The sequence below is a fragment of the Nyctereutes procyonoides genome, unplaced genomic scaffold (assembly GCF_905146905.1).
Source record: "Nyctereutes procyonoides isolate TBG_1078 unplaced genomic scaffold, NYPRO_anot_genome, whole genome shotgun sequence".
Taxonomy (NCBI): domain Eukaryota; kingdom Metazoa; phylum Chordata; class Mammalia; order Carnivora; family Canidae; genus Nyctereutes; species Nyctereutes procyonoides.
In genome coordinates, this window is record NW_026575020.1 from 60,655,253 (window position 1) to 60,682,934 (window position 27,682).

Genomic DNA, 27,682 nt, shown 5'->3' on the forward strand with positions numbered 1-27,682 from the left:
GGGAACAAGGCCCATGTGCCGGGGGTGAACGGACCAGCGGACACGGTCCCTCATGGGCCGTGGCCTCACAAACCCCAAACAGGTGCGGACGCCATCGGGTTAGGGGGAGGCCAGGGGTCCTCGGGACGGAGCGGGGGCAGAGGGGACGGGGGACCGGGGACGCATCTCCCGGTGGCAACCCACCAGTGGGCCCGGCTGAGCAGGGCCGGCCCCGGGGGACGCAGGGGGACCGCGGCGCACGGGCCAGGGCCGAGGGAGCAGCCTGCGGGCACCGATTCCGACTCGCGGCCCTCGATACTGTAGCAGAGTAACTTCCGCGGTCTTGTCACTCTGCTTGTGGCCATTTGTCCCCGCGGCCACAGGAAATCCTGTCGTAAGGTTTCTGAAAAAGCCAGAAGTCCGCGGTGGCCGGAGCTGGCGTGGAGGTGGTGGGAAGGGACGCCGGGGCCTCTGTCCAAACCCACGCACGCCGCGCACCCCCGGCGAGGACTGGGCCAACTGGTAACTAGATGGAAAAGCTAAAACCTTGAGTTACTGGTTAGTGAAGGCGCGTGTCCTGGTGGCAGTGCCTGCGCGGCTCCACCCGAGCCTGGACCTGGTGCCGCAGAGGCTGCGGTCGGCCTGGAGGGCGACGGGCACGGGGACGGGGACGGGCTCCCTCGTCCCACTGCCCCTCCTTCCCTTGCAGGTCCTGCGGGACAACAAAGGGCAAGGCTTACAACGTGGATGAACCAGAAACACTCCGCTGGGGGCCCCCGGGGGGCTCCGTGGCTGAGCATCTGCCTTTGGCTCAGGGCGTGACACCAGGGTCCTGGGATCGAGTCCCGCGCCGGGTCCCTGCAGGGAGCCTGCTTCTCTCTCTGCCCGTCTCTGCCTCTCTGTGGGTCTCCCATGAATAAATAAATTTTTTTTAATTTATTTATTTATGATAGTCACAGAGAGAGAGAGAGAGAGGCAGAGACACAGGCAGAGGGAGAAGCAGGCTCCTTGCAGGGAGCCCGACGTGAGATTCGATCCCGGGTCTCCAGGATCGTGCCCTGAGCCAAAGGCAGGCGCCAAACCGCTGCGCCACCCAGGGATCCCTCCCATGAATAAATAAATAAAATCTTAAAAAAAAAAAAAAATCCCACCCCACGCGCTGTTGCCTCCTGCCCGTCAGGCGCACTCTGGCTTTGGCTGGTACCGGTGCACGTGTGTGTTTCCGTGGCTGTTGCATAAAGCAAATGGTTTTAAAATTAATGCCCAAACCACAAAATTTCTAACCTGAAACCCACAGTATCAGCACGGGGGAGGGACAATGTAATGAAAACTGCAGGTACAAGGAGCTCTCGGACACGCGGTCGGTTTTTACCACGAGCAAGCAGCGTTCAGCAGCGCCACGGAGTAACAGGGGTGGCGGGATCACACGCCTCGGCCGAGTCGAGGTTGGCCTCCCGACCGCGCACTCGGCCGACCCGTCAGAAACCAACGTGAGGCACATGAGCAGAATAAAGGACAACGTGAGCACTTGAACAGATGCAGAAAAACTACACGACAAAATCGTGCCCCCAGCCCCACAGCTGTGAACCCGGTGAGAGCCCAGGGCGCCCCGCGGCCCTCCACCCGCCACCTGCCATGGGGGGCGGAGCGAGAACAGCTTCAGCGGGATTAGATGCTTAAAACAAAACAAAAAAATATCTGTGATCCTCAGAGACACAGAACACACGGTATCTGCCGGGTGGGTATGCGACGCCCAGGTCACGACCAGAAAGTGCTGCACGCGAGTGCGACTGCTGCTCAGAAGAAAGACAAACAGATGTTAGAATTGCAGATGTCCACAGCTGCGCCCTGAACATGCACGACGACGTAACAAAGACTGCTCAAAGGACCGGGAACATTTGCTAAGGATCGGATACTAATTTTAGAACAAATAGTATCTGAAATAAGAAAGACGTGGTTAAAAGAAAAAAATACGTGGTCACAGGCTTTAAAGCAGAATGGGCAGTGATAGGGCATCAGTGGTGAGTCAGTGCTGGATGAAAATTAACCTATTTTTCTTAAAAAAAAAAGGGGGGGGAAAATATTTAAAAATCATATAAACAGGCGCAGTGACCGGTGACCAGGACAGACTGGCTCCCAGGAGACGAGAGCAGAACTGGATGAGGAGATAATGGCCCAAAGTTCAACAAATTCGATCAAAGTCCTAAATTTACAGATTCAAGAAGTCCAACAGGCCCCATGATGATAGATGTATAAGGCACACAGAGAAACACCCATTTCCCAAGTCTAAGTTTGTGAAAGAGTCTTCACTTTGAAACCAAACGGGACCCACGAAACACCAGAGAAAAGCTCAGAGCTTCCTCCCGCGCAAGTCAGTTTGCCGCCACTTACAGACGAGCGGGTCTGAGGCCGCTGAGACGCTAGCACCTGCGTGTCGGGGACACGGTGACAGGGTCCCGACACGCTTGGTCCCTCGGCATGGGACATTTTTGTATTTCGGTAATTGCACCGAGATGCTCTTCTCTGAGACTATTACCCCAGATACTTTCAAGCCCGTTTGGAAGGAAAAGCGGCAGATGCAGCCGGACAGACGGACCGACGGCGTGCCACGGCTCCGGGTCCCTAAGGGGCCAGCAACAAACACATTAGCACCTGGGGGCAACTCGAGGTCGTCGGGCAGGCCCGTGAGTCCAGGCGCACCTCCCCGCCCCGACCCCGCGCGCCTCCTCCGGGCCCTTGTGAGGGTCGAGATTCCAGGCCCAGCTCCCGAGGTGCCAAGGTCGACCCGAGGCCGTGCAGAGGGTGACGCCGCCGGGGCGGGGGGCCCCCGGGAGGGACACAGCCTGCCGGGCGGCCTTCCCCCGGGGTCAGCAGTTGGGGCAGCTGCGCTCCGCCCCGTGGGAGCCGCTCGGGTCACGGCCATGGCACGCATCTGCCTCAGCCTCCCAGGCCCCACGCGGGCCCGCGGCGACAGCTGTGCCGTGTCCACGCGCGGGACGTGTTTGGGGACACACAAACCAGGACCGTGTGAACGAGGAGCCCTGGGCCGCAGCACCCGCCCCAGCCCCGACCGGCGCCGACGGAGCCCCGCTCCCCGCGCAGTGCCGCGGCCCAGGGCGGCCGATCCCAAAACTAGGGTTTGGTTTTGTGAGACACAATTGTTTCCCTCGACAGATACGGACTACAACAAAATTAGTCACTTTTATTTAAAAGGGACATTACAAATAAGTGCAAAATTAAATTTCATGATTAAATACACACGAAAGGAACATGCAGACTTTACACTGAAATCCACGTACAAAGTGAGTTGGTTACATGACAGTAAAAGAACTGGCAGGACGACAGCTGCGGCCCCAGACTTTCAACGTTCACAACCGGAAACCAGAACCGTGAAACTAGGTTTCTTTAAAAGGAATTTAAGAAAATCAAATACATACCTCCGGGAGCACTAACACCACAGAGCCCACGACCGGCCTCAGCCCCAAATGCCAGGAAGGGTCCTGGCGGGCCTCGCGCCCCAGCACTGCCCGCGGCCGAGGCCTGTGCGCCCGATGCCCGGCCGCCCTCCGTCCCGGCCAGGTGCCGCCCTCCTGGGGGCTGGTCTGAGAGCTACGCGCTGCTCTGCTCCCCACGCACGACGGAAACCCGGGCCCGGGGGCGAGCCCACAGAGCGCCGGGCCTCTGCCCCGATTCCAGCAGCTCCGACAGGACGGTGCCCCGTGGACACGCAGCTGCTGCGAGGCTGGCGACAGGCTCGGGGACGGCGGGGTCGCGGCGCAGGGAGCGCCACCCCGGGCTCCCCAGCACGGCGGGGTTGTTGCTCACGTCCAGATGGAGAAGGAACCCCTCCCTCCTGTCCTAAGGCTGCTGGTACCGTGGCCCCGCGTGGAGACCCAGGGCCGTCAGGACGAACACGGACACGCGTGCTCACCCCCCGTGACAGACTCAGGGAAAATGATGGAATCTGCGGCCAAAACAAAATTTAATGCGTCCATCGCTGTGTCAGCGCAGTCCGCGTGCGGAGCGCCCAGGGCACGGGGCGCAGGCGGGGGCGGCGGAAGCACGGAAGCGAGCGTCACAGCTGGACTACGGGTGACAGGCCAGCAGTCGGGCCCGGCTGCTCAGAGCCTCGGGAGCGTCTACACTGCCGGGAGGATGATCCTTCTTTAATACTGGAAACGGGAAGCCCTGCTCGGGAAAACAGACAACCGCAGGATGGCTTCAGGAGCGCGGTCCCGGGGGGTCCTCCGGCCGTGAGCACGAGGCCCGCGGGCACCGCAGCGCCACAGAGTCTGACGGGCACACTCAGCGCCTTGGGGTGGCCGGCCGTGGGCGCTGCTCGCACCCGGCGGAGTCACAGCTTGTCATCGGTCATTTCTAGAAACTGCGCGTAGACGTCCCGGATGCACTCCCCCTTGGGGTTGAATAGGAACTTGTAGTAGCTGCCGTCTGCGCAAATGGCTGAGACAGAAGGACACCGTTTCACTCCCGTTTCTCCGCGCGAGGTCAACGGCAGACCGCGCCGCGCTCACCCGGAAATGGCCTTGCCCCAGGTGGCCACCCAGAGTGAGTGTGGCTGATGGGGGACCCCCGCCCCGCCCTGCGCCCACGGCGGCCGGGAGCCCCGACCGTTCTGGGGGTGCCCATGTTCGACTGACACGTGGGGAAGCCCCGTGGGGTCATCAGTCCAAGCACCCACAAGCTGCTGGGGCGCCCCGGGCCAGGGCTGGTGTCTCCCCTGCGGCTGCACAGGCCCCACGCGGGACCCCGCCCGGGAGCGCGAGCACGCGGCGGCCACCGTGGGCCCCACTTACCGATGACGGCATTTGGCTCCGTTCCAAAGGCACAGATGCACGGAGAGCCTGAGGGCACCTGAAACTTGGAGAAACTCCACTTGGAGCTGAAGTACTTTGGAAGGAAGCTGGCGGAGGCCAGACTAGGGGAGGGAGAGAAGGCGGTTACGGCCGAGTCTCGGGGAGGGCCCGGTCCCTCGCAGCCCGAGCCGGGCCGCAGTCTGTCCTTTTAATTGGTCTCGTCACGTGGAAAACCAAAGTGCTCACGCGGGCTCATGGGAACCGGGCAAGTGCGGCACGAGGGGTGCGGCCCCGGCCCAGGTCCGCGATTGGGGCGGGGACCGGACCCTCGTCAGGCGGCAAGGAGGCCCAGCGTGCCCGTTCCCGCGCCGCGCACTGTGGCCGCTGACCAGGAGCGGCTGAGGGACACCCACGCGTGCAGCTGAAATTCCCTGCGTCACTACCGACTCCCCACATTTCCCTCAGACCCTCCTGTCGGCCAGTAACAAACGGTCAACTCCCGTCTCTTCTGCACGTAACACGGACCACGCGTCCGTGTCCTTGTAATAAAGCTACAGGTAGCACGTACCGTGGCCCGCGGCCTCCGCAGCTGGGCTGCCCGAGGGTCGCCGCCCTCGCTGTCACACAGCCAAGCGTGCACTGAGACCCGACTGTGACTCCACGCCCAGTGTGCCCGAAGGAGGGGCGAGCCCTGTTAACTCCGGGAAACCCACCTAGACTGTTTATTCCTTTTTGGATCTTCGGCAGCAAAAATGTGCACGGTGCCGTGGTCACTGGACACGCAGATGAGGGAAGCGTCCGGATTGAAGTTGATGCTGCGGGGACACGAGACGGAGCTGTGCTTCCGTGCGGACAGAGGAGCCGCCCACCCGCAGCAGCGGCCTGCGAGCCGGCCCCTGACCTTGGCCTCCTCGCATTCCTAGGACCCCGAGCACCACCGCCCCCATTCGCCAGCCCACGCAGGCCCCCCTCCAGTAGACTGGGTGCCAGGGAGAGGGAGGGGCTCCCTGCGGACCCCCCCGGAGGCCCCGGGGCCCTGAGGGCAGACACCGGAGACCCCACAGGGCTCCACAGGCACAGTCCCTACAGTCACGTATTAATCACGTTTATCACGCGGACCCAAATGCTGCTCAGCACCGGCCAAGGCCACGGGTGCGAAGGACGAAACCCCACGGGCCGCGGTGTCTCACAGGGCACCCAACTGATTACAGATGAGCTAACGAGTTCTGTGGTGTCTGCCTGATTCTCCTGTCTTCCCAGGAGAATCAGGTGGAGGCCAGTGGAGGAGGAGGAAGACGGCAAGTACGGACAAGCACGAGGCAGGGCGATGGGTCAACGGCAGGTAATCATATTCCTTCTCCTTGTGGACATAGTCCCACAGTAACAATTTAAAATTAGTCCTAATAAAACAAGCTCACACCTGACCCCCCACAGCAGGTGGGGACCTGGACGCGCCCTCCGTCGCATGCGCCCTGCCCACGCGGCCCACCCAAAGCCATGGCCCCGGGGGTACGGTGGGCTCTCTTACCAATAGATGTTGGCGGCTTGAGACCCTCTTCGTAATTCCTGGATTAAATGCCCTGATGAAGTATCAAATATTCTTATAAGGGTCCCCTTTGAAAAACAGTGAAGTGTTTTATTATCATTCACAATTTTTTAGTTTTTTTAAATGAATATCACACTCACAAACCCATTAGCCCGTACAACCCCTTCCCAAACTCACCCACATCATCTAACGCTCAACTTTTCCCTCCGCTGTCCCCGAGAAGCAGGTAGGTGGCTCTTCAGCCCAACAGCACCCGGCAGGAGCCAGAGCGCTGGGCGCCAGCCCCCCACTGACCCCACGCCTCTACGGCCGGGCAGATGCCGAGGAGGACCCCGCAGCCCGGGGGGACGTTCCTGCGGGGCTGTCAGCCCTGTCTAGAGAAATGCCATCTTTGCTCTAACTCCCACGGCCGGTTACAAAAAGAACAGTGATTCTGCTGCCAAAAACAGGAGCTTTCACCAAGTAACGGGACTTTTCCACAGTCTAGTCAACTCTGACTTGATCCCAAGAGAAGGTGGGAACCCGTAAGAGTCAGAACCCACAAGGAAGGGCTGCCTTTCTGCGGGGCCCACACGGTACGTCCCCGGGAGCAAGGGCGGCGGGGGCAGGTGCACGGCTCTGTCAACGGAGGGACACGCTCACTTTCTCAGATGCGGTTGCGATTCTTGTTCCCTGCAGGTTAAGAGCAATGCAGCTGAGGACGCCCTCGTGGGCTGGAATGTCCACGGGCGGCTTCTCGGTGCTGGCCAGGTCCACGAGCTGCACGTGGCCCGTGTGCGTGCCCGGGAAGGCCAGGAGGGAGTTGTTACTGTTGGGGCACAGGACGCAGAGGCCTGCTCGGAGACAGAGAAAAAAACCCATCAAGGACTCACGACTGTGTACAAGCCTCTGCCCTCTACCTCACAAAAGAATAAAATAAAAAAATAAGACTTACGCATGGGTTTTCCTTTTTTTTTTAAAAAGATTTTATTTTTCCTAGAGAGAGAGCATGTGCACACGTGCCCAAGCAGACAGGGGGCAGAGGAGAGGAGGAGAGAGAGAAGCTAGAGAGACTCCCTGCTGAGGGTGGAGCCCGATGTGGGGCTCGATGCCCTGACCCTGAGACCACAACCTTAGCCAAAACCAAGAGTTGGACGCGTAACTGACTGAGCCACCCAGGCGCCCCCAAGGGTTTTCATTTATATCGGACGCACACAATTTTTTCATTGTAAAAGGCACGAGAGGGCCAACCCAAGCTAACTCCAGGGGTGCCCGGGGGGCTCAGTGGTTTAGCGCCACCTTTGGCCCAGGGGGTGATCCTGGAGACCCGGGATCGAGTCCTGCATCGGGCTCTCTGCCTGGAGCCTGCTTCTCTCTCTGCCTGTGTCCCTCCTGAATAAATAAATAAAATCTTAAAAAAACAAAACAACAAAAAAAGAAACAAAGCTAACTCCAGTGAGACAGCCTCATAGTTGGAAACATCTGCTGAACTTATTTTTCTAAGATTTTATTTCTTTATTCCTGAGAGACACAGAGAGAGGCAGAGACACAGGCGGAGGGATAAACAAGCTCCCTGCAGGGAGCCCGACGTGGGACTGGATTCCGGGATCCCGGGGTCACACCCTGGGCTGAAGGCAACGCTGAACCGCTAAGCCCCCCGGGCTGCCCTGCTGAACTTATCCTATTTTTTTTTCTTTTTTTTAAAGATTTTACCATTCATTCATGAGAGACACAGAGAGAGGCAGAGACACAGGCGGAGGGAGAAGCAGGGTCCACGCAGCGAGCCCGACGTGGGACTCGATCCCGGGACTCCAGGATCACGCCCTGAGCCAAAGGCAGGTGCTCAACCACTGAGGCACCCAGGCGTCCCTGAACTTATTCTTGAATGAATTTTGTCAAATGTCTGTCTTCCACAGTGCCAGCCAGTGAGAATACAGAATTGTGAAATCTAAAAACTCCGTTAACAATTACATAAAAAGTCAAAATACTTAGGAATAAATATAACAGCATCTGTATAAGACACTGTAACACAATGTACAAAAAGGAAACCAAAGATCTGACAGATGGAGGAGTGACCCGATCGGATCTACTACGGTCACGGCTAGAATCTTCATCCGCCCGCAGGGTCTGTGTGGTCACGATTCAAGTCTCTGCAGCCTTTCTGAAGAAACAGACGAGTTGACACTAGAAGTTATAAGGAAAGGTGAAGTCCTAGAATGGCTAAAATTTTTTTGTGAAATAAAAAGATCGGAAGACTTACACAGCCTAATGTTAAGAATTATTTTAAAGCTCCAGATACCAAAGCAATATGGTACTGGCATAAGGACATACCACTGGAACAGAATAAAAAGTCCAGAAAAATCTTATATTCACCTGATCAGAAAAAAAGGTACCAAGATAATTCAATGCAGAAAAAGTAGTCTTAACAAATGGCACTAGAAACTGGATATTTATAAAGAAAAATACAAATCTGGGCCTTTGCTCATGCCACACACACACACACACACACACACACACACACACAGGATTAAACACCTAAGTGAAGATCTAAAGCTTCTAGAAGAAAATATCTTTTTTGCAAAAAACCACAGACCAACTGAAAATCTCTGCAAAACTAATAAGACCAGGGCCTTATCTAGAACATACACAGAAGTCTCACAACTGAGAAGATAAACAATGTTAAAATGGGAGAAGATGTGAAAACACCTCGTAAGAGACGTTTGAATGGCAACAAGCACATGACCAGACGCTCGTCGGTGCCAGTCCTCAGAGACATACGCAAACTCAAGCCCAGCCGCGTACTATTCCCGCGGCCACGGCAGCGGCCACGGCAACAGAGTGACACCAAGTGCTGGGCAGGGACCTGCCGCGATCCAGCTCTCCTAGATCCCCGAGGGGGGTTCAAGAAGACACGGCCCCTTCAGAAAACATTTTGTAGGTATTTTATAAACGTGGACACGTCATCACAGTATGACCCAGCACACGAACGATCTCGTCAGCACTCACCCCAGAGAAATCAAACGGCACCTCCACGCACAGGCGTGTCTGTGAACACTCGCGGCAACTTCTGTTCCTAAGAGTCAAGCCACCGCAGTGGATGAACAGTCCGCTCTCTCCATACCACGCACGATTACTTCGCAATAAAAACGAGGAAAAGAATAATACACGACAGGATCCCTGGGTGGCGCAGCGGTTTGGCGCCTGCCTTTGGCCCAGGGCGCGATCCTGGAGACCCGGGATCGAATCCCACGTCGGGCTCCCGGTGCATGGAGCTTGCTTCTCCCTCTGCCTATGTCTTTGCCTCTCTCTCTCTCTCTCTCTCTCTCTCTCTGTGACTATCATAAATAAATAAAAAATTTAAAAAAAAAAAAGAATAATACACGACACACGGAGGAATCTAAGAAATAGTCAGCTAGGAGAAAGGCCCTGAACAGAACCGAAAAGGCCAAACTTGAGGGCCAGCTGCGGAAGGGGCCGCCTGGACTCGGCTCCACCGAGGCGGAGGTTACACAGCTGCTTACAGCATTTACCAGGACTTCGGGTTATCAATCCGTAAACTTAAAATGAGTGAGTTTTATGCATATTACAGCTCAATAAAGCTAGAAGAAAAACACTAAAAATCTTAAAAAGAAATTAAGATGCTACAATGGGGAACAGTGTCACATACAATCCTGGCTCCGGAAGAAAAAGGAAAGGAAACCCCTAAAGAACTCAGTGAAAACACCCAACCGTAAGGTCCCCCAAGGGGCTCCTGAATAGCCGCCGCCCGGGGTGGGGGACGGGGACGTCCCTACACCCGGCCCCCGAAGGTGGTGGGAGGGGAGGGCGCAGCCCCTGCCTGGCAGGCCAGGTGCCGGCGGGCCGAGCTCCCCAGGAGGTGGCGGCGGGCACCGAGGGAAGCGCGTGCGCGGGAAACGTAGAAGCCGGTCTCCGTCAGGGGCCCCACGCGCCTCAGGACCCGTGTCACCACCGTCTCACCACCGCAGGCCACTCGCAGACCCGCCGCAGCAGAGGGCACCCCGCACACGTCCCCACGAGCCAGTCCCGTCGTTCCTCCTCTGAGTGTCTTACCTTTAGGATTATAGCAGGTTTCGAACACATGCAATTGATGGGGGTTATGTGTGAATGTAAACACCTTAATCATTGAGTCCAAAACAACCACAATTCTGGAAAGAAAAAAAAAAACACAATCAGAATTCCTATTCCCCAAAGCGAAACTCTAGACTTTTGTGATTTTTGTTCTTGTTCTTATAATTTTGAAACTTAGAGAGTCCAAACAGCACAGACAGGATCATTCTCGAACCAGAGCCCTGTGCCGGCGACGTCTCTGGAGCAGGTCACCCGTGAGCCCCGGGGTGTGGCGGGCGCTGGTGGACGAGGGCCTCTCCCCTGGGCCCCTGGGCGCAGGCTGCCTAACAGATCTCTCTGAGGTTTAAGGACATTTTCATCAAATATTTCACCCAGACTAAGAACCAAACAGAATATACGGGGCAGGAGTTATTTATCCACCGGAGGCACGTCTGGATACTTTAGAAACGCTGGGAATGGGCACCGCCTGAACTCCTTGGACATGGCCCCCGCCTCCGCATTGTTGGGAGCCCTACCAAGGACATTACTGCAAGTCACAAGCTACCCAAGAAGGCAGGTGTGACAGTCCCCTGTTCACAGGCACCCTGTTCGGCTCCGCCCCTCCCGCAGCAGAGTGTCGATATGCATCACACCAAACTAAAATCCAATTTAATGAAACTATCTTGCTCCACCTACTAGGAAAAACTTCTGTGTCCTCCTCAACACCATGACGGTGGTGGCTGCAAGAGGCCTGTACTCTCAGCAGGTGACAGCAAAGCCACCGTCTCCGCGAGGAGTCTCCAAATCTTCATCTTCCAACTTGTAACAGTTTGGGGTTTTTTTGGTGCAAAATGGTGGTTTTATTAAAGTGTTGGGACAGGACCCGTGAGCAGAAAGAGCTGCTGCCCCACAGGTAACAGTTTTTGAGGCAGCGTGTGGAAACGCTGGACCGAGGGGCGGCTCAGCCCTGCGTCCTCAGTGGGAGCCTGTGGGACGGGGACCGTCCTGGGAAGGACTGAGCACCCCCGGGCCGCGGCCAGGCACAGCCACTGCTTCCCAGCCATCCGTGGAAGCCCCTAGAATTCAGGCCTCCTCTGCAGCAACACAGAGAACCCCACGCCCTTTGGCTCATTACTACAATCATCACATTTGAAGACATGATTTTCCCAAACATGTTTTTTCCTCAAGTATTTCAGCCGTCTTGAGAGAAAGAGACTACTCCCACTTTCAAAACGGAGACAGCAAACCTACCGATCTCGCCGCAGCTTGACTGCCTTGACTTCCGTAGAAAACTCTATTTCAATAACAGTCTTCTTCTTCAGGTCATCCCAGATCATCACTGAAATTTCAGAGAGAACTCATGGGCGGGGTGGCCTTGCGGAACGGCCCGACCTCCGTGGAGCTGTGGCTCTCCCGGCGCCCAGGCTCAGAGTGGGGGGGGGGGGGGGAGGGGCACTGCACCCCGCCCAACGCGGTGGCTGGCAGCGGGGTGCTCACCTGCTCCCTCCCACCACCCCGACCCGGTCCACACCACCCCGGCTGACGCTCTCCCCTCCCCCCACCCCGCAACCCACACGCACACGCACCTCCTCGCTGCCCACCTTGCCTAGTTTCCAGGCGAACTTCTCCCCAGCCCCCTTTCCTGGCTTCCACCCGCCTGAACCCAAAGCAAGCTGGAGACACCCCTGGACCCAGAGAAGAGAGGCTTCAGTTTCCGTGGATAAAAAACCAGGGCTGGGGGTTTCTCTCGACCCCCGCCCGGCGGTCCTCACTCTTCTCAGTCGCATTCTGCTGCGCACACTCATGTGGTCCACGAAGCATCAGTAGTTTGCATCCCAAGGGCTGAGAACATTACAGATGACCCCCGAGGATGAGGAGGGCAGGAGCGCGCAGGGGGAAGAGGCACGGGCCGTCTGGACCCCGACCCTTGCCACTCTCCGCAGCCTCGTCTCGCAGAGCTGTCCGGGAAGAGCGTGAGGGAGGGACACTGCCTCCGTCGTGGGCCAGGCAGCACACGGTCCCCAGGGGTCCCGGCCCCATGACCAACAGGAGTCCTGGCGGTGGGATTCGGGGCAAGTTCTGCCAGAATGGACTCCGGGACCTCAATTTTAAATCAAGAGATCACAGTACCTAGGAGAACTACCAAACTTTTATAAAATTTACTACTGAGAAGGTAAACATTTATAACCATTCAAATATGGAGCAGAGGCTTCTGTTCTTACCCCTTCAAAACACCGTCCCTGTTTGCTAAGTCTCTTCATTCACAAATCCCCAAAGTGGGCTCCCCTGGGGGTGGGGGCGCAGGGGGTGGGGGGGCAGTCCGCCCGCAGCCCCCTCGCTGAGATCACCACCTCGCAGGCAGAGGATTCGCACACAGCTCCCAAGTACACTGCCCCGGCCCCACAACCTAACGCCAAGTCTGCAATTCAAGCAAAGGTAAACTGGCCCAATCCAGCCAGGGTCCCAAAGATGAGCCACGTAGAGTGTCACAAATACGAGTAAACTCTTTTTAGAAACTTCTGGAAACAGCATGATGGATCCCCAGAGCCAGCAGCACAAAATTTCACTCACAAAAGGAAAGTGACCAGATGCAATGCCCCAGGCAGTGAGAAAAATCCACGGACCTGGGGTCACCGTCGGCCTCCCGCGGCCCCCGTGGCTGGAGGTTCTGTGTACTGCCCGGGATTTGGCAGGTCTGCCTTTTAACAGTTCCTGACAGCAGGTGCATCCCCTAGTTCTGGAACTCTCCGTCCTGTGCCCTCTAAGCTCCTGCCTGAATCAGGAGGCCTCTCGGCTCTGAGCAGCCGGTCTGCTCGCCTGCTCGCACGGCGACCACCCATCTCCCGTCTCATTTTAACTCTTCCATAAACCAAACACCAGCTTCTTCACGTGTCAACAATGTGGATCTTATTATCTACAATTACTAAAGTATTCAACAATTTTGATATTGAAAAAAACCTTAATCTCATAAAAGCTTAAACAAACCAAGCCGATTTTTAAAACTGCCTTTAGTACTCTTTTACAAGAAATAAATTTAGGTTTTACTCAAAATTTGTTAGAAAACGGCTTTCATCTAAGTCTGTAAATTTTCTGAGACGTTAACTTCTTGGGTTTTTTTGTAACAGAGAACAAAGGTGACAGGTGAAGGAGACCCCAGGGTGGCCCACCCCCCGGTGCCACGGGAGGGCCGGGCTCCGCGCTCTCGTTCCTCCTCCGTGAGCAGTAACACGCTTCACAGCAAGGCAAGGTCGGTGTTTGACCCAGCAGGTGCCAGGGGGAGGAATTCTGAGGCGGCTCCATGCCGGGCTTGAACCCACAACTCTGAGGTCAAGAGCTGAACGTCCAGCCCCCCAGATGCCCCTAAAGTAACCTTTATTCCACAGTGACCCCTCCATGCACCCCGAGTACACTGGCTTCCATGTCACGTCGGGATGGCCTTTCTCAGGACTCCCAAGCCACAGGCTCTGCTCTCCCGGGCTCACCCGTGAGCAGCTCTGCTCCCCGACCCCACTCACGCCCTCCACGGGGCTCCCCTGACAGCTCTGAGCCGGGGCCGCAGAGCCTGCCACGGTCGTGCACCCCACGGGGTCTCCAGGAGACCTCCAGCTCACGCTCACACCCACGGCACCTCCCGGAACCTTCTCCTCCTGCCGAAGCTGGAAAGAGAGCACTCCACCCCCTCCCACCTGCTCAGGAACCATCAGCAGTGGGCTCGACCCCACAGTCCTCCAGGGCCACCAGGTCACCAGCACTTGCCACTCACTTCTCTCCCTACCCCTTCCTGTGAGTTAGGGCGGCCGTGTCCACCACACTGCTTCTAGATGGGAACATTCCTAAGCCAGGACGGGGCTGCTTTCCTGATTCCACCTCCTCTGTACCCGAGGTCCTCACCCACCGCCCCAATCCCCCTGCCACCCCTTCCGCTGTCCTGCCCTCCTCTCTTTCTCTTCCCCCGAGAGATTCCTGGGTCTACAGGCAGGAAGGACACAACTATGGTGGGTAAAGTTTCTGTTTCTCCCCTACTTTAAAAGCCAGACCTCTTATATCGCAATCTCTGAACACACACAGACCTACACGCACATACCAAAGTACTCTTAAACCTAGAGCCAATGTGGTTTTGTTCTATGTGGCAATCAAAGCGATGCTCCTGCAACTCAGCGCCTCTTTGTAGGAAGAACCACCTTCCCATACCTCGCTTTAAAACGAACCCCTTAACATTTATGATACCAACCCACAGTTGAATACTCAGAACAAAACCAGGTCCACAGGCACGGCATGCCCCCTATTTGGCCAACATTCACCGAAAAGCACGTGCTTTACGTCAATAGAAGCAAGTGACCCTTGCCATACATACTCCCGGGAACAGCAGAATCAAGCCTCTCTCTCCAGATGCCTCCAGTTGGTGACTAGTCCTTCACACTCCACAGGGCTACCAGGGAAGAGCAAATGGAGCCACAAACCCCAAGATGCTCTAAAAAGTTCCAGACATTACAACACATGAGGCATGATCATTAAGCACACTGTCACTTTACCTTTGTTGGGGGGGTATTTCGGCTTTTTCCCACCACCGACTAAAGCTAAATAGTTGCAGCGAAATAACATTTCAACATGGCCAACTCCTCCTTCCAGAAATTCTGAAATGATATTGAAAAAAAAAGTTAGCATGTATATTTTACAATTCAAATACAGGAAAAAATGGGAAACGTAACACTCAGCATTTGACTTTATCAGCCATCTATACCTGACTACCATCAGCAAGGACACTGCTGGGTGGCCGGGCAAGAGAAAGAGCTGTGGGCTTGCACTTCCCTTAGCAGCCCATCCTCATGAGCCGTGTTTCCAGGTATAAATGCGAAGCCCACAGCACCCTAAGAAGCCAATGGACCAGGGCAGCCCGGGTGGCTCAGCGGTTTAGCGCCGCCTGCACCCCGGGGTGTGATCCTGTAGTCCCGGGATCAAGTACCGCGTCGGGCTCCCTGCATGGAGCCTGCTTCTCCCTCTGCCTGTGTCTCTGCCTCTCTGTCTCTCTCATAAATAAATAAATAAATTATTTTTTAAAAAATGCTTCAATGTAAAAGTGGGGTTTATAACTTTTTTTTTTTTTTAGTTTATCATTTAAAACACCTTTCACTGGTCTGAAATGCTCAAAAAGTATTCATGAATTACGTTAAGAAGAAAACATCGGCAGATTTTCAGATGTCCTCCACGACAAAAGGAAGACCAACAACCCTTGCTCAGGGAAGGCAACAGGAACCTGGTGAGAAGTTTAGGGTTCAGAGAGACAAACCCCACTCTGGAAGGTTTCTGTGGCAGAGGAGGACCAGCCCACCCTGCTCTCCCCAGCTCTGGGGAGAAATGACCAGAGCTCCTGGCACAGGGAGGGCACGGCAAAGGGCAAGAGAGGAAGCAAAACCTCTGAAAGTCAGAAATTAACAGATCAGTCACGATTATTCGAGATGATTCCAAAGTTCATCAGCTCACTCAGTGAGAAATGCAAAATTCACGGCCTAGTAGAAACGCTAGAAAGGACTGATAATCCACTTGACCCTGAGTGACACGGGAGTGAACTGCACAGGTCAAATTATATGCAGATTTTTTTTGAATAAACACAGTTTGATACTGTAAATGTGTTTTCTCTTATGATTTTAATACTGTTTCCTTCTCCTGAGCTTACTTCATTGTATGAATATGGTATATAATACGTATAAAAAACAAAACACATGTTAACTGACTGCTACTGATAAAAAGCTTCTGGTCGACAGTATACCATAAGCAGTTAAGTTTTGGGGGACCCAAAAGTCATACATGGGGGCGCCTGGGGGGCTCAGTAGTTGGGCATCTGGCTTCGGCTCAGGTCATGATCTTGGGGTCCTGGGATCAAGTCCCATGTCAGGCTCCCTGCTTAGCAGAGTCTGCTTCTCTGGCTCCATCTCTCCCGCCCCCTGCTCATGCATGTGCTCTCTCTCCAGCTCTCTCTCTCTCAGAAATAAATCTTTAAAAAAAAAAAAAAAAAGTCACACATGGATTTTCTTTCTTTTTTTTTTTTTTAAAGATTTTATTTAGGGATCCCTGGGTGGCGCAGCAGTTTGGCGCCTGCCTTTGGCCCGGGGCGCGATCCTGGAGACCCGGGATCGAATCCCACATCGGGCTCCCGGTGCATGGAGCCTGCTTCTCCCTCTGCCTGTGTTTCTGCCTCTCTCTCTCTCACTGTGTGCCTGTCATAAATAAAGTAAAAAAAAAAAATAAAAATAAATAAAGATTTTATTTATTTATCTCTGAGAATACACAGAGAGGAGAGAGAAACAGAGACACAAGCAGAGGGAGAAGCAGGCGCCATGCAAGGAGCCTGACGTGGGACTCGATTCCGGGTCTCCAGGATCAGGCCCTGGGCCGAAGGCAGCGCTAAACTGCTTGAGCCACCCGGGCTCCCCCATACATGGATTTTCGACTGTAGAGTGGGGAGAGCGGAGTATGACTGCCCCTAATTCCTGTGTTGTTCGGGATCAACAATAATATCTTTATTTATTTTTTTTTGAAATTTTATTTATTTATGATAGTCACACACAGAGAGAGAGAGGCAGAGACACAGGCAGAGGGAGAAGCAGGCTCCATGCACCGGGAGCCCGATGTGGGATTCGATCCTGGGTCTCCAGGAAAGCGCCCTGGGCCAAAGGCAGGCGCCAAACCGCTGCGCCACCCAGGGATCCCAACAATAATATCTTTATGCAAACATCTAGTAACTTCCAATTTTTTCTCTCAGATAAAATCCTTTGGGTATAATTGATGAATCCAACAGTACGTGTGTCTGTAGTGAAACACATTTTGCCAAATCACCCTACAAAAAGATTCTACCAACTTGAACTGTACCACTGAGGCCACGAAACACGGGGTGCCCGGGGACTCAACGCTGGAGTGGCCGCCTTGGGCCCAGGTCGTGACCCCGGGGCCCGGGACGAGTCCCGCATCGGGCTCCGTGCAGGGAACCTGCCTCTCCCTCTGCCTGGGTCCCTGACTCTGTCTCTCATAAATAAATAAAATCTTTAAAAAATTAAAAATAAAAAAGGCCGTGAAACAGGCCATGCCATGGTCTGCTTCTCTGCAGCCTCCGCACGGCTGCACGCTGACGCGCTACCGCCACCCTTCACGACAGCTCACGCCCCACCCCCACCCCACCAGGCTTCTCTCACGCCCACCCCCACCAGAAGCAGGCTTCTCTCATCGCTCTCTGGTCCCTTCATCTCGGACACGCCGGGTGAGCGCACGAGCACGAAGTCCAGGTGAACCTCTGGGACGTCAGACAAATGAGGCTTAAGGCCCCAGCACATGGTCACCTCAGGTAGGCTGCTGGACTGGATGACGTCAGGAATTGTGCACGACAGGTCACCTCTTATTTCTAGATACTTGGGTGTGTCACCAAGGACCCTGCCCATCTTATTCGTCACTGTCCTCTGCCCCAGGGCAGCACTCGACATGGGAAGGCACAGGAACGCGGGCTCAGGAACAGGCGGGCCTCACCTGCGCACCGCCTGTCACATGCTGTGCTTTCTAGCGGTGTCCTCGCTACTTCCCCACATATGGCTGCCAACAGCCCATGGTGAGCACGGGTCACATGGAGGGACAAGTGAGGGACTCCGAAAACGGGAGCCCCTCCGAACCCCTCTGCCCGCCTTGCAGGCTGTGTACGCTGAGCGTAGGCTACGCAGGCTCTAATCACCTGTGCACCACAAAAGAGCTGTTTCTAAATGAAAAAGTGAAATTAACTTTTAACGAGTACTCCTTATTGGGGATCCCTGGGTGGCTCAGCGGTTCAGCGCCTGCCTTTGGCCCAGGGCGTGATCCTGTAGTCCCGGGATCGAGTCCCACGTCGGGCTCCCTGCATGGAGCCTGCTTCTCCCTCTGCCTGTGTCTCTGCCTTGCTGTCTCTCTAACATGAATGAATAAATGAAATCTTTAAAAAAAAAAAAAAAAAAATACTCCTTAACTTCTATAATCACTGGGTATTATTCTATCCAAATGCATCATTCCTGAACCTTCCGTCTTGTGTATGCTCAGATGTGAATCCGAGTCCTACACTCGGGGCCCACAGCATCACCGTGAACACCAGGCAGTCCTCCCTGGGCCTCCACGGCTTTCCTGGAGCGGAGCAGAGCTGCAACCGCTTCAGGTGTGAATAAGACCCAGGACCCTCAATGCTTAGGAGGGTCCAACAGCTCCAACAGCTCCCAGTCCCTGCCAGCGGCGGGCACAACTGCAAGAGGCAGTTCACGGCCAATCACATCTACTCAGTGCCACAGTCACACTGGAGATAACAGGGCCGACAGCCCAGATCTGGGGGTGACTGCTGAAATGCAGGCACACTTCCTTCCTCCTCATTTAGGAAACACAAAGCGCCGAGATAAAACAGGAACAAGGTCCAGGTCCAGCCTGTTTTGCGTCTAGTTGTAACTTGCCAGAAATGTAACAGCAGACCAAGTACAGTGCATAGGCATGGACTTCTCCAAATACACCATCAAAAAGCACAGCGTGGCCCCACCAGGATCCTTTTCAAACTCACTCCAAGCTAAGCTGAGGGAAAGCCTGCTCCAGACACAGACACAGTTCAGCTGAGCAGCAGGAGGACAGTACTTGCCCTCAGGGTGACAATGGCAAACCTTTCTGGAACTCTTTTTTTTTTTTTTATGATTTTTTAAATTTATTCATGAGAAAGGCAGAGACACAGGCAGAGGGAGAAGCAGGCTCCATGCACCGGGAGCCCGACGTGGGACTCCATCCCGGGTCTCCAGCATCACGCCCTGGGCTGAAGGTGGCGCTAAACCGCTGAGCCACCTGGGCTGCCCTGGAACTCAGACTTTTAAAGCTTCTTAACTAATATATTTTCAGAAAAAATCCTGAATTTGTTAGAAACATTTCAGTAATTAGGAAATAGCTGTCAATATACTGCTAATGATTCAACCTAAAACTAAGCCTGTAACTCCTAAACTTCTAGAGCACTTTAAGTAAAAAGTATCCTGGAATTTACAAGTCAAATTGTTTCAAAGTATTTTGTAACTATTTATCTATATAAAGCAGAGTTGTCTTAATTCACTAAGCAACCAAAAAATGAAAGTCAGATACTTAGAAGACTGATAGGAGACTCCCACCATGACCCGTGCCCTGTAAGAGTGCAGGGCCGCTGACAGAGCAGGAAGGCACGAGCTTACACAGCACCTAAGAGCGTGCCAGGCACCAATCTACGTGTTTTGAGCATCCTAATTCATTGATCGTCACACTAATCTTGGGAGGTAGACAGTTATCGCCTTCATTTCCCACAAGGCGGGGCCCAGGGGAGGTGAGGAACTGGCCTCCCCAGGTCACACAGCAGCCTGGTGAGGGATAGAGCCAGATTCCGCTCAACACTGTGGGCCTAGAACCTGAGCCCTGAACTAGTCCCTGCGCCGTCTTTCTCTGATAATGGAAGTCGTACAGCTGAGCCCACAAAGTCAAGTCCTAGGTGGAAAGCACCACTGTTTTACAAGCCACGGCCACGGCCAGAAAGATTTCTGAAAATCCCTGAAGCTGGATTATTAGTTGTGATAATGAAAGGGGGCTGTTTAGTGGATGCAGTGACTACCTCCTACAGACAAGAGACAGTTCCACTCAGAAAATATAACTTGTGCACTGAATTAAAACGAAAACCACAACTGTAGGAAGAAAAAGGATGTTTCTCATTTTCTTTGATTGATCTGAGATTTGTTCATCTGTTGACAGAGCTTGATTCTCCAATCAAGTAAAGCGTAGGAGACACCAAAAGCTTAAGAAAAATATATTAGGAGAAAAATGAATTGGAAAAATTCTACCTGTAAAATTTACCACTTTTTGCTGTCAAATGGCAAAAAAGTCCACCATTATATTAGTATACAGAAGTCCTGACTCCACCTAAGAAGCTTTTGAAAACTTGTATTCCACAAAAACATAACTTAAAACACTGAAATATGTAAACAGAAGCCACTATAATTTATGGCTACAGGGCAGCCCGGGTGGCTCAGCGGTTGAGCATCTGCCTTCGGCACAGGGCGTGACCCCAGGGTCCTGGGATCAAGTCCTGTATCGGGCTTCCTGCAAGGAGCCTGCTTCTCCCTCTGCCTGTGTCTCTGCCTCTCTGTGTGTGTGTGTGTGTCTCATGAATAAACAAATAAAATATTTAAAAGAAAATTTAAAAACACTTACGGTTACAAATAATATTTTCTAAGCAGTCATTTATCAAGGGTCAAGAGTCCCATATACTCTATTAAACCCATTACTTGAGTTCTCTACGCCCTCCTGTTCAGCAGGGAGAGAGAGAATGGCCCGCAACAACTACACCGTGTTCTCCCACTGCAACCAGCGAGACCTGAAGACGGGGCAAACACACACGACGCTTCAAAGTTCACACCCACCAGAGCAATCAGAGTTGGGCCGTGCCATCTGGACCACCCCTGCACCCCCACCCCGTCCAGGGGGGCAGAGGGCCATGAACCTCCTATTTAATTCTCAAAACCAGCACCCCACCCACCCCTCCGCTCTGCCAAACATGAGATAAAATGCAGATTCTCTGAGGGCTGCAAAAAGGGAGAGACCATGAAATGTCACCTACTCTTACCTTGTTTCTCTTTTTCTTTAAGCGGATCGGTGTTATAGACTCGGAATCCGTTTTCCATCCCACATGCAAAGCATCCTAAAGTGAGGGAGAGACACGTTAATCACTGCAGTGAGATCTCAGCTAAGGACCCCAGGCCCGAAATGTCAAAAACAAGGGGACTGGAGAAAGCTGCCTTTCCTAAGCCCCTTGCAGATGCTCTGACCACACGGACGTGGTCTGCTCTCGCCACAACTAGCCTCCCAGGGCTGCTATCACATGACGTGCATAACCTAGCACAACACTTTCGGTCATCTAACTTGAAAAAGAGCCTTTGGAATCACTCCAGCTTCCTCCTGCAGGGTCGTTCTCTGGCATTGCTGAAGACCAGCTCTGCCCAAACCCTAATTCCAGGAGGGGCTCACCAGCTACCTCCACAAGCCCTTCCGCCGCCACACGCTTCCCTTAACACCTGCCTCCAGCTAACACTCACCACTGGCTTTCCCACTCCGAACATGTCTCTCCAGTGCTGTGTGTCATACACCAAGATCTGGAAAGGCAATGACAGAACAGGAAAGCCCAGGCCTCCCAGAGGACAGCTGCGAGCCAGCAATCCCAGCACGTGTGGACACAGCAAACCGGGGCAGGGGAGGAAAGGGCTGCTGCAGTACGGCCTTTCAGAGGTGGCCTGAGGCCTCCCACGACCTCCTCCCACCTGTCAACAAGCCTAAGCTTTAAATCCGTCACAGTCACACACCAGGTTGTTAATGGTCCAATTAACGTCCACCCACAAGGCCAAGATGGTGAACATGACAAATATACAGCACATTTAGAGGCCTGGGACCTCTCAACCCGCTGGTGGACTGCAAACCACTACCACCGCTCTGGGACACTGTGTGCGCGAGGTACTACAGCGGTCAGCTCCACCCCTACGTGCATATGCCCTGCAGAAGTGACGAGGCACGTTCGTCCAAGGCGTGCATAAGAATGTTCACAGCTGCACTAGTACGTCCTAATAGCCAAAAACTGGGAACCCACCCAAATGCCCCCTCACCCTACAACGGTAGATTGATCTACAATGATCCTCAGCAGTATGGAAAATGTGTCGCAGATGTGATGTTGAAGAAAAGTCAGAAACAAGAACAGAGACAAGCAAAACTAACGCACACCACTGTGAGACGGCGGCGGGGCGGTGACTGGACGGAGCACAGGATGGCCAGGTGGGTTCGGTTCCTTAACCTGACTGCCGCTGGAAGGTGATTTCAGGTTGGCAGACTCGCCAAGCTCAACACTTAGGGCATGTGTGCTGTCAAGAATGGCCTACTCCCATAAAAGGTAGAAGGAAAGGTATCACAAACACCCAAGGTTGGCGACCGCCCTCTAGAGAGGCTCGGCATCATCCTTGCTGTCTTCACCCAACTTTTTCCCACAGAGGAAGCCCCGCCCAAAGCTGGGGACCCCACGGAGCCCTGGGTTAGCCGGAATCACGGCAGCGCTTGCCCCACAGACAGGCACACCTTGTGTCATTCTGCTTCCCAGATCCCTGGCGTCTTCCTAACTGAAGGTTTGGCAGCGCTGCCTCCCCTACGTCTATCAGCACCCTCGCCCACAGCAGCTGCTCGCTCAGGTCTCTGTGTCGCGTTCTGGTAACTCTAGTAAGATGGCAAACTTTTCCGTTATTAGCTCTGTTACGATGACTGGTGATCAGTGATTACGATGGAGACGCAGATGATGGCTAGTATTCTTCTAGCGATGAAATAGTTTTAAGACCCTACCTGCTCATCTGACAGAGGGAGAGACAGAGCACAGCAGGGGGAGCAGCAGGGAGAGGGAGGGAGGAGCAGGCTCCCCGAGCAGGGCGCCCGATGCAGGGCTCGATCCCAGGACCCTGAGACCATGACCTGAGCCCAAGGCAGGTGCTCAACTGGCTGAGCCACCAGGTGCGCCAGCAATGAAGTATTTTTAATTAAGTTATGTGCAGGGGTTGGGTCACCCAGCATCTGCAACCCCCAGCATCTGCCTTCAGCTCAGATCATGATCCTGGCATCCCAGTATCAGGGTCCTGGGATAGAGCCAGAGCCCCAGCCCCACATCGAGTCAAGCTTCTTGCTCAGGGGGGATCGGCTTCTCCCTCTCCTTCTGCCGCTCCCCCTGCTTGTGATCTCTCCTTCAAACAAATAAAATCTTTCTTATTTTTAAAGATTTATTCATCCGTGAGAGACACGGAGAGGCAGAGACACAGGCAGAGGAAGAAGCAGGCTCCATGCAGGCTCCCTCCAATGTGGGACTCGATCCTGGGACCCCAGGGTCACGCCCTGAACCAAAGGCAGATGCTCCACCACTGAGCCCCCCAGGTGTCCCAAATAAATAAAATCTTTAAAAACTAAGGTATAGGGATCCCTGGGTGGTGCAGCGGTTTGGCGCCTGCCTTTGGCCTAGGGCACGATCCTGGAGACCCGGGATCGAGTCCCACGTCGGGCTCCCGGTGCATGGAGCCTGCTTCTCCCTCTGCCTGTGTCTCTGCCTCTATCTCTCTCTCTCTGTGGCTATCATAAGTAAATAAAAAAAAAAAAACTAAGGTATATATACATTTTTCTTTTACTTTTTTAAGATTTTATTTATTTATCCATGAGAGACACAGAGAGAGAGAGAGGCAGAGACACAGGCAGAGGGAGAAGCAGGCTCCCTGCAGGGAGCCAGACGTGGGACCCGATCCCAGGTCTCCAGGATCCCGCCCTGGGCTGAAGGCGGTGCTAAACCGCTGAGCCACCCGGGCTGCCCTACATTTTTCTCTACACGTAATGCCACTGCCCACTTAACAGACTATGGCATAGTGTAAACGTAACTTGTACATGCACTGGGAAATCAAGATATTCATCTGACTTTCCTGTGATAGCCCCTTACTGCAGTGGTCTGGAAGCAAACCTGCAGTATCTCTGAGGTGTGCCTGTCGGGCTCCTCACATAGAGCCCACATGCAAATACACCACGAGTACAGCACCCCCTGCCCCAGCCCCCACCGCCCCCTCCCAGGAACTACAGTGAAGCAGGCCAAGGATAGCAATCCGTGGCCTCAGGTCTTGATCCAGGGACGATAAGCAAGTATATGGAGAAAGGGTACACACTCAAATTTGAGTTTCCCAAGGGACTAGAAAGAACATTGGGAGCCAAATTATAGAAATGTACGTGTCAATACTTATGAGAGTCTTGAAGACCATCACGCAAATTTTCTCTAGAAGATAAAAGTTTAAATGTTAAAAATTATGAGCCAGTTTTTTCAAAAATGAAATCCTGTATGCCTGAAATGAATGTAATGCTATGTGTCAACTATATCCCAACTAAAAAACTCTTAAAAAGCAGTAACTTCAAGCCAAAAGTTGCAATGAGCATTAAAAATGCTGAGTAGAGGGGTGCCTGGGTGGCTCAGTCGGTTAAGCATCTGACTCCTGGTTTCAGCTTAGGTCATGGTCTCAAGGTTATGAGATCAAGCTCCCTGTCCACAGGGATCCCTGCTCAGCAGGGAGTTGGCTTGGGGTTCTCCCTCGCCCGCCCTCTGTGGCCCCCTCCTGGTGTGCACACGCACACACTCTCTCACACACACTTTCTCAAATCTAAAAAATGCGGAGTAGAAATTAAAAGTCGTATGTATAAAAACAAAATAGAATAAATTCAACTGTCTAGCATAAATCGAATAGAGAATTGACCCAAGGGTAACCAGAAGGTTAAGTATAAAAGCATATTTTTTTCCTTCAAAAACATTAACTTTACAATTTGTTACAATGAAAGGAGCTAGGCTTACAGAAAGGTATTTTTCAGACCATGGAAATATAGCCTTTTAAGAGCCACAGCTGTATTTTATTTATTTTCTGAGAGAGAAGGAGAATTCCAAGCAGGCCTCAGTGGATCTCACGACCCAAGACCCCTACATGAGCCCAAGCCAAGAGTCACAGGCCGGACCGACCAAGCCGCCCAGGCGCCCCACACAGCTGTATTTTAAAAACAACCTTTGATGAACCTTTGTAGAAATACTGTAAACTTCACTGGTTTCTTAATCCACATCATTACAAGCCTTCAGTACTATACTGAAATTTAATTTGAAGATTCCCCCTCAGGATCAAGGCAGGTCTAAGAATGATTGTCTTGCATTCAATGACTTCAAGTCACTGAACTTTTTTTTTTTTTTTTAGATTTTATTTATTTATTCCTGAGAGAGGGAGAGACGCAGGCAGAGGGAGAAGCAGGCTCCCTGCGGGGAGCCCGACGCGGGACTCGATCCCGGGTCCCCGGGGTCACGCCTGAGCTGGAGGCAGACGCTCCACCCACCCGAGCCCCCCCCCCCCCGGGGGCCCAGGTGTTCACTTTTGTAAACACAAAAGGTACCACCAGCTTTTATAGTCACTTCTCTCCTTTGCTACTTGGCTGCCGTCTCTTTCCCTTTCTTTTTTTTTTTAAGATGTCATTCATCCACGAGAGGTGTGGGGCGGAGGCAGAGGCAGACTCCCCACCGAGCAGGGCGCCAGGTGCCTGACTCAATCCCAGGGCCGTGGGGTCGTGCCCTGAGCTGGAGCTGGAGGCAGACACTTGACCGACTGGGCCCCCGGCCCCTGCACACCTACTTTTTAGGGATCTGTTCCGCCGCCGCCGTGGACTCCCTGAAGGGATCTCTTACTGCGCGGCCCTTACAGGACCCACCGGGCCTCCTCTGCGGATCAGACCCCGACGCGTGCAGCCACGTCACTGCCCGACGGCCGGCATCTGGCCCCAACCCCTACTGCCCTGGTAAGGACGAGTCCCCGCGGTCCCCGCGGTCCCCGCGGCCCGCCCCGGCCCCGCCAGAACTGCCGACGTGGTGCGGTGAGGTCCGCCCCGCCCCGCCCCGCCCGCCCGCCCGCCCGCCACCTCCCCACCCCCAGCCCCGCGCGGCCCCGCGATCAGCGCCCGGAGGCAGGTCTGGCCGCCCCCGCAGCAGCCCGCGACGCCGTTCGCCGTCAGCTCCGCAAACGCCCCGCGGGCCTTCCGCGTACATCGCCCGGGGAGCTCGGCGGCTGCGAGCCCTTCCCCGAGGAGCCCTCGACGGGGCGGCCCTTGGCGCCGCCGACTCCGCGGAGCGAGAGAAGCAACGCAGGCGGGCTCGGGGCGCTCAGGACGCCGCCAGCGCCGGGGCTACCGCGGCCGGGCCGCCTCGGGCCGTGTCCGACGCGGTGGAGCCGAGCCCGCGAGAGCGCAGCCTCCCGGCCGACCCGGCACACGCGGCGGGGGGCGAGCCGAGGGCCGGGCTGCCCCCGAGGGTGCGGCTCCCGGAAGGAGCGCGGGCCCGCCCGGGGTGGGGGCGGCGCCGGGGGGCCGGGAGGAGGGACGGCCGGGTCGGGGGCGTCGGGGGAGGGGGTGTCTGGGTCGGGGGCGTCCGAGGAGCTGCCGGAGCGGTTCGGGGGCGTCGGGGGCGGGCCCGGCCGGGGTCGGGGGAGGACTCGGGTCGGGTCGGGTCGGGGGGGCGTCGGGGGAGGACTCGGGCCGGGGTCGGGGGCGTCCGGGTCGGGTTGGGGGCGGGCCCGGCCGGGGTCGGGGGCGCCCGGGGTGCGGCCGGGTCGGGTCGGGGGCGTCGGGGGAGGACTCGGGTCGGGTCGGGGGCGTCGGGGGAGGACTCGGGTCGGGTCGGGGTGGTCGGGGGAGGGGCCGGTCGGGGGAGGACTCCGGTCGGGTCGGGGGGCGTCGGGGGAGGACTCGGGCCGGGGTCGGGGGGCGTCGGGGGAGGACTCGGGTCGGGTCGGGGGCGTCGGGGGAGGACTCGGGCCGGGGTCGGGGGGCGTCGGGGGAGGACTCGGGTCGGGTCGGGGGCGTCGGGGGAGGACTCGGGCCGGGGTCGGGGGGCGTCGGGGGAGGACTCGGGTCGGGTCGGGGGCGTCGGGGGAGGACTCGGGCCGGGGTCGGGGGCGTCGGGGGAGGACTCGGGTCGGGTCGGGGGCGTCGGGGGAGGACTCGGGCCGGGTCGGGCGTCGGGGGAGGACTCGGGCCGGGGTCGGGGGCGTCGGGGGAGGACTCGGGTCGGGTCGGGGGGCGTCGGGGGAGGACTCGGGCGGGTCGGGGGAGGACTCGGCGGGTCGGGGCGTCGGGGAGGACTCGGGCGGGTCGGGGGCGTCGGGGAGGACTCGGGCCGGGGTCGGGGGAGGACTCGGGCCGGGGTCGGGGGCGTCGGGGGACTCGGGCGGGTCGGGGGGATCGGGGTCGGGGGCGTCGGGGGAGGACTCGGGCCGGGGTCGGGGGAGGACTCGGGCCGGGGTCGGGGGCGTCGGGGGAGGACTCGGGCCGGGGTCGGGGGCGTCCGGGGAGCGGCCGGGTCGGGGTCCGGGGCGTCGGGGGCGGGCCCGGCCGGGGTCGGGGGGCACCGAGGGAGCGGCCGGGCCGGGCGGGGGCTGAGGCTCCGGAAGAGCCCGGGTCGGGGCTCGGGCGCGCGCAGGGGCGCCCTCACCGTGGTCCTGGTTGAAGCCGGCGTAGAGCAGCCCGTTGCCGTGCGGGTTACACGGCAGGAGGTTCATGGCGCCGCCGCGGAGGGTCCGCCGCCCCTCAGCGCCGCATGCCCTCGGGGAGGCCGGGCGCCCGGTCCCGTCTGTCCGGCGGAGGCCGCCGCGCCGGAAGCGAGGGGCGGACGTGCGTGCGCGCGCAGCCAGGAAGCCGCGGAGCGCCGAGCGCATCCACCTGGGCCCGG

The 27,682-nt window shown here is 55.7% G+C and overlaps 1 protein-coding gene across 1 annotated transcript; it reads right to left on the bottom strand.

The window, feature by feature from the left end:
• Positions 1-3,161: 3,161 nt before the first annotated feature.
• On the bottom strand, positions 3,162-27,664 carry WDR45B (WD repeat domain 45B). Its single transcript, XM_055322691.1, has 10 exons — positions 27,446-27,664; positions 21,005-21,079; positions 14,919-15,020; positions 11,638-11,725; positions 10,390-10,484; positions 6,982-7,172; positions 6,322-6,407; positions 5,507-5,608; positions 4,794-4,915; positions 3,162-4,440 (listed from the first exon to the last, which is right to left on the bottom strand). Exons 1-10 carry the CDS (start codon positions 27,510-27,512, stop codon positions 4,334-4,336), a joined length of 1,035 nt encoding a protein of 344 aa, XP_055178666.1. The 5' UTR covers positions 27,513-27,664; the 3' UTR covers positions 3,162-4,333.
• Between the last annotated feature and the right edge of the window lie 18 nt (positions 27,665-27,682).